This window comes from Colobus angolensis, unplaced genomic scaffold (genome assembly GCF_000951035.1).
Source record: "Colobus angolensis palliatus isolate OR3802 unplaced genomic scaffold, Cang.pa_1.0 Scaffold34, whole genome shotgun sequence".
Lineage (NCBI taxonomy): Eukaryota > Metazoa > Chordata > Mammalia > Primates > Cercopithecidae > Colobus > Colobus angolensis.
Genome location: NW_012116710.1, coordinates 7,744,151 through 7,752,149, shown reverse-complemented (window position 1 = coordinate 7,752,149; position 7,999 = coordinate 7,744,151). Strand labels below are relative to the sequence as shown.

General features: G+C 52.6%; 1 protein-coding gene across 1 annotated transcript in view; it reads left to right on the top strand.

The window, feature by feature from the left end:
- ADCK4 (aarF domain containing kinase 4) overlaps positions 1-7,999 on the top strand; it is a 36,815-nt gene that overhangs the window by 12,925 nt on the left and 15,891 nt on the right. Inside the window, exons 6-12 of the mRNA XM_011952488.1 lie at positions 1,817-1,939; positions 2,084-2,169; positions 3,404-3,544; positions 3,637-3,718; positions 4,568-4,661; positions 6,799-6,940; positions 7,076-7,183. Coding sequence (XP_011807878.1) covers positions 1,817-1,939; positions 2,084-2,169; positions 3,404-3,544; positions 3,637-3,718; positions 4,568-4,661; positions 6,799-6,940; positions 7,076-7,183 — 776 coding nt within the window. The remainder of the gene's footprint in view (positions 1-1,816; positions 1,940-2,083; positions 2,170-3,403; positions 3,545-3,636; positions 3,719-4,567; positions 4,662-6,798; positions 6,941-7,075; positions 7,184-7,999) is intronic.

The window sequence follows — 7,999 nt, the reverse complement described above, 5'->3', positions numbered from 1 at the left end:
ATCCTCCTGCCTCAGCCTCCTGAGTAGCTGGGACTATAGGCGTGCACCACCATGTCCGGCTAATTTTTGTATTTTTTATAGAGACAGAGTTTTACCACTTTGCCCAGGCTGGTCTCAAACTCATGAGCTCAAGTGATCTTCCTGCTTCGACATCCCAAAGTGCTGGGATTACAGGCATGAGCCACCACGCCCAGCCAGGTTTCTTTTTTGGGTGGTGTAACTGTCCTAAAATTGATTCTGGTGATGCTTGCACAACTCTGTGAATATACTACTAATCATTGAATTATATAATTTAAATGATAAATTATACAGTATGTGAATTATTTCTCAATAAAACTGTTAAAATTAGAATGAGCCCCCAAAGAGCTTGTTTATGTGGGTTATAGTTATTGATGTTTACCATATTAGAGATTAAAACTGAGAAATTTTTAGGTCAAGTGCGGTGGATTACGCCTGTAATCCCAACACTTTGGGAAGCTGGGGCAGGAGGATCTCTTGAGGTCAGGAATTTGAGACCAATCTGAGTGACATAGCGAGGCCCCATTTTTACAGAAAGTAAAAATATTAGCCAGGCATGGTGGTGCACACCTATAGTCCCAGCTACTCAAGAGGTTGAGGCAGGAGGATCACTTGGGCCCAGGAGGTTGCAATGAGCCATGATTGCACCGCTGCACTCCAGCCTGGGTGATAGCATGAGACACTGTCTCAAAAACACAAAAAAATACAGAGATATTTTTAAAATACAAGAGTACACACGTACACATTCCATCAGCTGTCAGCCTGATGATGTCCTCACATGTCCTGGAGCCTCTGGAGAACTCCAGTGAATGTTCTTAGAGACATGAGAGCAGAAAAGGGAATATAACATCTTAATGTTATGATGAAAATAGTTTGATCTCTCAGACCCCTCTGAACAGTCTCGGGGACCCTCAGGAGCCCCCGGCCCACATTTTGAGAATCGTTGCCCTTCTCACATCCCTACCTGGTCACTCCCCTCACCAAGGGTGACCTCTGTCTTGGTTCCTGGACCCTGGATTTGTTTGGCCTTGTTTTGCTCTTTATATCAGCCTAACTGGGTGATGATTTCACGCACCCAGCTGCTTTCACTCAGCATTACATTTTTGAGACCCGCCTGGGCTGTTGCATGTAGTGGTAGCTCACTGATTCAATACTGTAGTAGTTACTCTTTGACTCTCCTGCAATTTAATTTATGTTTATTTCTCTTTCTTTTATTTTTTCGAGACAGGGTCTTGCTTGGTTGCTCAGGCTGGAGTGCAGTGGTGGGATCACAGCTGACTGCAGCCTCAACCTCCTGGGCTCAAGCAATCCTCCTGCCTCAGCCTCCTGAGTAGCTGGAACTACAGGCACATGCCACCATACACCCAGAGACAGGGTCTTGCTTTGTTATCCAGGCTGGTCTGGAACTCCTGGGCTCAAGCAATCCTCCTGCCTCAGCCTCCTGAGTAGCTGGGACTACAGGCACATGCCACCATACACCCAGAGACAGGGTCTTGCTTTGTTGTCCAGGCTGGTCTGGAACTCCTGGACTCAAGCTATCTTCCTGCGTTGGCCTTCCAAAGTGTTGGGATTATAGGTATGAGCCAACAAGCCTGGCCTCTATTTCATTTTAGCCATTCCTGTTGGTGTGCAGATGATATATATATATTTTTAATAGAAAAAGGATGTCATTATTGCCCAAGCTGGTCTCAAACTCCTGCATTCATCCTGCCTCAGTCTCCCAATGTGCTGGGACTACAGGCGTGGGCCGCAGTGATGATATTTGTGGTTGTAATTCTAATGGTTGTTCTCTCCCCAGAGGGTGGTTCTGGGCCGGACTCCAGCCCCTTCCTGTCGGAGGCCAATGCCGAGCGGATTGTGCAGACCTTATGTACAGTTCGAGGGGCTGCCCTCAAGGTTGGCCAGATGCTCAGCATCCAGGGTACAGCATGATCGTCGACCCCTGACCCCTGACCTCACTTCCACCCCAGCCCTACCCACCGACAGGCCCCAACTTCAGATACTCACATGAGGGTCCCTCCTCACCTCTTCGCTTACTGCCCTCCTTGTTCCACTGTCTCCCAAGACAACAGCTTCATCAGCCCTCAGCTGCAGCGCATCTTCGAGCGGGTCCGCCAGAGCGCCGACTTCATGCCCCGCTGGCAGATGCTGGTGAGTGCCTGGTGGGGGAGGGCGGTGAGGGAGGCAGGCTCCATCTCCTCCGACCTGCCTGACCCTCCTGGCTTCACTGCCTCACTCCCTCCCTCTGAGCCTCACTTTCTCCAACTGTAAAATGGGGATAACCAAAGTACACACCTTCTAGCATTGCTGTGGTGATTAAAGGAGAGAACAGCAGCCTGACCTCTCGGCATCAGTTCCCTTCCCTGGGAAATGGTGATAGTGACAACCACACGCACATCATAGGGTCACATAAATCAGTTTACACAGAGCGCTGAGAACGGCCCGATTCACCATGAGTGACATGCAGGTGTTAGCTGTGATTATTACTGTTTTTTTAATTAAAGGAGATTGTGTCTGTAAATAGGTTGGCACGGTGCCTGGCACCAAGTGCCCAGGACATGAGCTGTTCTAATAACTGAGTAAGGCATGGAATCCAGGATTCTGCCACCCACCTGCCCTCTCATCCCTGTTCTGCTTACTCACCATGTGGCCCCAGGCAGGTACTGACTCTCTCTGGGCCACTTTGAATAGGATCTGGCCCACAGGAAGCCCACTGTGAATTTTAGCTCTTCTTGATCACATTAACTGTGAGTTAATAATACTACATAAGAGCATAATAAAGGATGGTTGACCATGTGTGATGGCTCATGCCTGTAATCCCAGCACTTTGGGAGGCTGAGGTTGGAGGATTGCTTGAGCTCAGGACTTCCAGACCACCCTGGGCAACACAGTGAGACCTTGTCTCTACTAAATATAATAACAGTAATAATTAACTGGGCACAGTGGCACGTATCTGTAGTCCCAGCTACTCAGGAGGCAGGAAGATGACTTGAGCTGGGGAAGTTGATGCTGCAGTGAGCCATGAGGGTGCCACTGCACTCCAGCCTGGGCTACAGAGTGAGACCCTGTCTCAAGAAAGAAAAAAAAAAAAAGGATTGTTATGCGTCTTAACTATAAATAATAGCAATCCCCACAACAGCTCAGGGAGTCCAGGTTCAGGGGACACAGGCTGGGCTAAGCCTCACAGTCTGCCAGTGTGGGCCTAGTCGCTTGCACAAGGGAATTCTCTCTGAGCCTCAGTTTCCTCATCTGTAAAGGGGGTGGCAGCTAAGAGCTTAGCCCAGGGCCCTGCATGTGGTGAGTGCTGGGGTTATCAACATGTAAAGCACTCAGCCTGGGGAATGAACTCTGCCGCGATGATGACGGCTGTGACCACTCCCCGCAGAGAGTTCTTGAAGAGGAGCTTGGCAGGGACTGGCAGGCCAAGGTGGCCTTCTTGGAGGAGGTGCCCTTTGCTGCTGCCTCAATTGGGCAGGTGCACCAGGGCCTGCTGAAGGACGGGACGGAGGTGGCCGTGAAGATCCAGGTGAGAGGGGAGGCCGGGCACGGTCGAGGCGGGCACCCTGCTAGCCCAGAGGAGTGACTTCCACCTTCCTTCCCTCCCCTCTCCCTTTACAGTACCCCGGCGTAGCCCAGAGCATTCACAGCGATGTCCAGAACCTTCTGGCGGTACTCAAGATGAGCACAGCCCTGCCCGCGGGTGAGGCACCCACCCACTCCTCTGCTGACCTCCCGAAGGGGCTATGCCCACAGAGAGCAAGCAGGAGGGGGAGCCCAGAGGACAGCACGGGCAGGGTGTGCTGGCGTCGTGAGCGGGGGTGTGAGAGACAGAAAAGACACCAAGGCAGGGAGAGCCCAGGGAACATGAGCAGGTGTGAGAAAAGCCTCACGGATTCTAACAGAGCCTCAGAGAGACGGGAGCCCAGGGCCAAGATCCAGCAGCAGACTCGCAGAGGGTGTGCATGCAGCGAGCGGGATTGTAGGTGCAGCAGAGCAGAAAAGGACAGTCCTGGGGATGGCACGTGAGGAGGCGCCTGAAGAAAGGAGGGCGGGTTGTGTCTGTGTAAGAGATGGAGAGGGACAGGGAAAGCCAGGCCCAGAAGTGAGATTCAAAGGCAGTGAGCAACGTGAGAGTGAGTATGAAAAGGAGACAGAATAGGGGTGAGCGTGACTCTGAAAGAGCTGCCAGGGACTGGGGTGCAGGCACACGCAAGAGACAGAGCCCAGGAAAGGCGTCAGAAGACCCCAGGAACCCCGCGGTGCTGTGAAGGATGAGGGAAATGTGTAGACAGATGATACGATGCAGGTCAGAGGCCTGGAGCAGGAGCTGCAAGGGACAGCGGGGGAGACAGGAGAGGGACAGATGCAGGTCAGAGGCCTGGAGCAGGAGCTGCACGGGAGACAGGAGAGGGACAGATGTGGGTTACAGGTCTGGAGCAGGAGCTGCGAGGGACGGCGCGGGAGGCAGGAAAGGGAGAGTTGGCAGGAGAAGGCATCCACCAGTGGGTGCGCCCCGGGCCCTTCCCCGGCTGACACGCCTCCCCCACAGGCCTATTTGCCGAGCAGAGCCTGCAGGCCTTGCAGCAGGAGCTGGCTTGGGAGTGTGACTACCGTCGTGAGGCAGCTTGTGCCCAGAATTTCAGGTGAGCTGAGTCCCCTGGGCTTCCCTCCTTACTTCCCTCCCAGGCTGGTTGGGAAGTAGCTGTCCCCTCAGCTTCTGGCAGCTGGAGCTGTGGGGTGGGGCAGACTCTCTTTCAATCATTGTTCATCCATCCGTCCACTCATCCATCACTTAGCTTACTCCCTTTGTCCTCTGTGAGCTTGGGCAGGTCACTTCCCAAGCGGCAGTCTTCTTCTCTGTGAGATGGACCACATATCCCCCGTGGTCCGACACAGGCACTTAATTATGCAATGACACACTCTTACCTCCGCTGGACTGATGGAGACCAAGGTGCCCATAGCACTGGGAGATGGAGAGAGTGGGCTCCACAGCATCCCTTCTGCACCGCGGGTTGGGGGAGAAGGTGGTAGAAGCATTTTGAGAATAGGTTGGCATCATCACATAAGCCCTTATATTCACGAACTCTGCAAGCCAACGATTGCCCTCCCTGCTGAACACTCTAGGGACCCTTATGCCAGTATACACCATCAGACTATTCTAGAATGCTCACAGCAGCTCTGTCTGCAACAGCCCCAAACTGGAAGCAACCCATATCCATCAAGTTTATCCAGCAGGGTGGACAAATAAGCAATGCTATATTCATCTGTGGAATATTTCATAGCAGTGAAAATGCATGAACCATGGCTATGTGGAATAATGTGGTTATATCTTGGCGACATCCTGATGTGTAGCAATTAATGGCACCTCAGTGGGATCCTCCACAGTGTGGCTCACACATTTATTGACAGCCTAAAACGTGCCAAGCTCTGTAGACAGAGAGTGAAAGATCAGTAGAAGGCAGTGGTCAGAAGCACATACTCTAGACTCAGATGCGGAATGAAATCCTGGGTCAGCCCTTACTGGGTTGCATGGCCTGCATCCATACAATCTGTACAGTAGTCTCCAGAGAGCATCCACTCACTGTGGAGTGAGGATGAAAGGGGAGTGTGCCGATTAAATGCCCAGCACGGCTCTGGTTCATGAGGAGCAGTTCAGAGATTTGTATCAACAAGGACAAAAATACAAACCCCAAAGGAGGAGCTTGAGGAGGAGAGTGTGAAGTGGGGTGATGGGCCAGAGACCCCCTGTCCCCACAGGATTCCCCGGTGCCCTGAGGGTAAAACCCCACACCACCCTCCTGTTCCCCCTCACTTTCCTCCAGCCATCCCATGGGTCGTCACCCAGAGGCCTCTCTCATATTCTCTGCCTCCCAAATCTTACATGGACATACTTCTTTTATTTCTCTTGAGACAGAGTCTCGCTGTGTTTTCCAGGCTGGAATATAGTGGTGAGATCACAGCTCACTCCAGCCTCGACCTTCCAGGCTCAAGTGATTCTCCTGCCTCAGCCTCCTGAGTAGCTGGGACCACAAGTGCAGGCCACCATGCCCAGCTGATTTTTGTAGTTTTTTGTAAAGACGTGGTTTCACCATGTTGCCCAGGCTGATCTTAAATCCTGGGCTCAAGCGATTTTCCCACCCAGGTGTCTGAAACTGCTGGGATTACAGGTGTAAGCCACCGCACCCGGCTAACACACTTACCTCAATCTATAATCCGTCTGTTTGTGAGAGTCTCGGGGTTGGGGGCCAGGTCCAGGGACTGGTTCATTCACTGCTCTGTCCCCAGCATCATTGAGCACAGGGACGGACACAGAGGATGCTTTCCTGTTATTTACCTGTGTTCAGAGTAGTGATTGCAAGGAGTGACCCATGGGTATCACTATAGACTTCACAGATTTTGATACCAGTGGCTACTTTTGGGATGAATGAATGAATAAATTAATGAAAAAAGTAATGCAAAGGCTGAAATACACCTGAACTCATCCTTCTGGGGCAACCAGAAGTCATACAAGGGTTTCAGGTAGGGAAGTGGTAACTGAGTTTTCAACAGCACCCAGTTTAGGGACAGGTGCAGAGTAGGTACCTTGGAGATACTTGTTAAATCTCAGTCCAGCCAGGTGTTGGTCATCACCCAGGGCAGACAGCAGCAAGAGATGGGCAGGAGGGAGGGCATGGCACCTACTGTTCATGGAGAACTTCTGAGAACACAAGGAGGAGGCCTCAAGCTGAGTCACAAGCCTGAAGCACGAAGTTCCCTTCCTTCCCTTCCCTCCTGCCCCAGGCAGCTGCTGGCAAATGACCCCTTCTTCCGGGTGCCAGCTGTGGTTAAGGAGCTGTGCACGACACGGGTGCTGGGCATGGAGCTGGCCGGAGGAGTCCCCCTGGACCAGTGCCAGGGCCTGAGCCAGGACCTGCGGAACCAGGTATGCCATCTGGTATTACAGTGGGAAGGGCATGGCCCCACAGCGGGTGGGCCAGGCTCATGGTCCCTCTCCAGGCCAGCGAGGGTGCCACAGGGCAGATCACACTAAGATGCCTGCTACTCCTCCCCACCCCAGATTTGCTTCCAGCTCCTGACGCTGTGTTTGCGGGAGCTGTTTGAGTTCCGATTCATGCAGACAGACCCCAACTGGGCCAACTTCCTGTATGACGCCTCCAGCCACCAGGTTGGTTCCTAGTGATGTGTGTCAGGGTACATTTGCTGTTGTAACGAATATTCCTTGATATTTCGGTAGCTTAACACAATAGCAGATGATTACCCCGACAACAGGCAGGGGTGGCCCTTTTCCAAGTGGCGATTCAGGGACCCGGCTCCTTCCCTTTTGTGGTTTTGCGATCCCTGGAGCCTCGCAATGCTCTGCTTCCCAAGGAAAGGGTAAGAGAGATTCAGAGGGTAGCCCCTGCCTTACTGCTTTGGCCAGAAGTGGAAAAAGTAATGCCCAGGCTGAATACACTAAGCTCATCCTAGGGTAATGGACATGCCACTTCTGTTGCCATTCCATCAGTGAGAGCTAGTCACATGGCCTGCCTAGGTGCAAGGCGTGCTAGAAAATGCAGTCCCTGGCTAGGCAGTGGTTCCCGGTGGCAATGTGACAGCACAGAGGGGAAGTACAGCTTTTGGAAGGCAGTCAGCCATCACTACCACACTCCTCATCCATACAGAACACACCATCACCTGCCCCTGCCTCTTGGTAGCAGTAAAAAGACATCCCTGACCCTTGCCTTCTCAGAGTGCCCAGTCCAGTGGGGGGGCCCTGACACCACACAGTGATGACCTAGAGTGGTTCGTACAAACCACAATGAGGAGCACAGGCCAGATGGGTCAGGACCCGGATGGGGGAGGCACAGGCAGAGGGGTGGGGGCTGGAGTTGGGGGAGGCACAGCAAGCTATAGGATCCCAGGGAACGTGCCAGACTCACTGTGGGGTGAGCAGGGATTAAGGGAGGCTTCTTAAAGCAAGTGCCATGAAAGCTGGGACCAC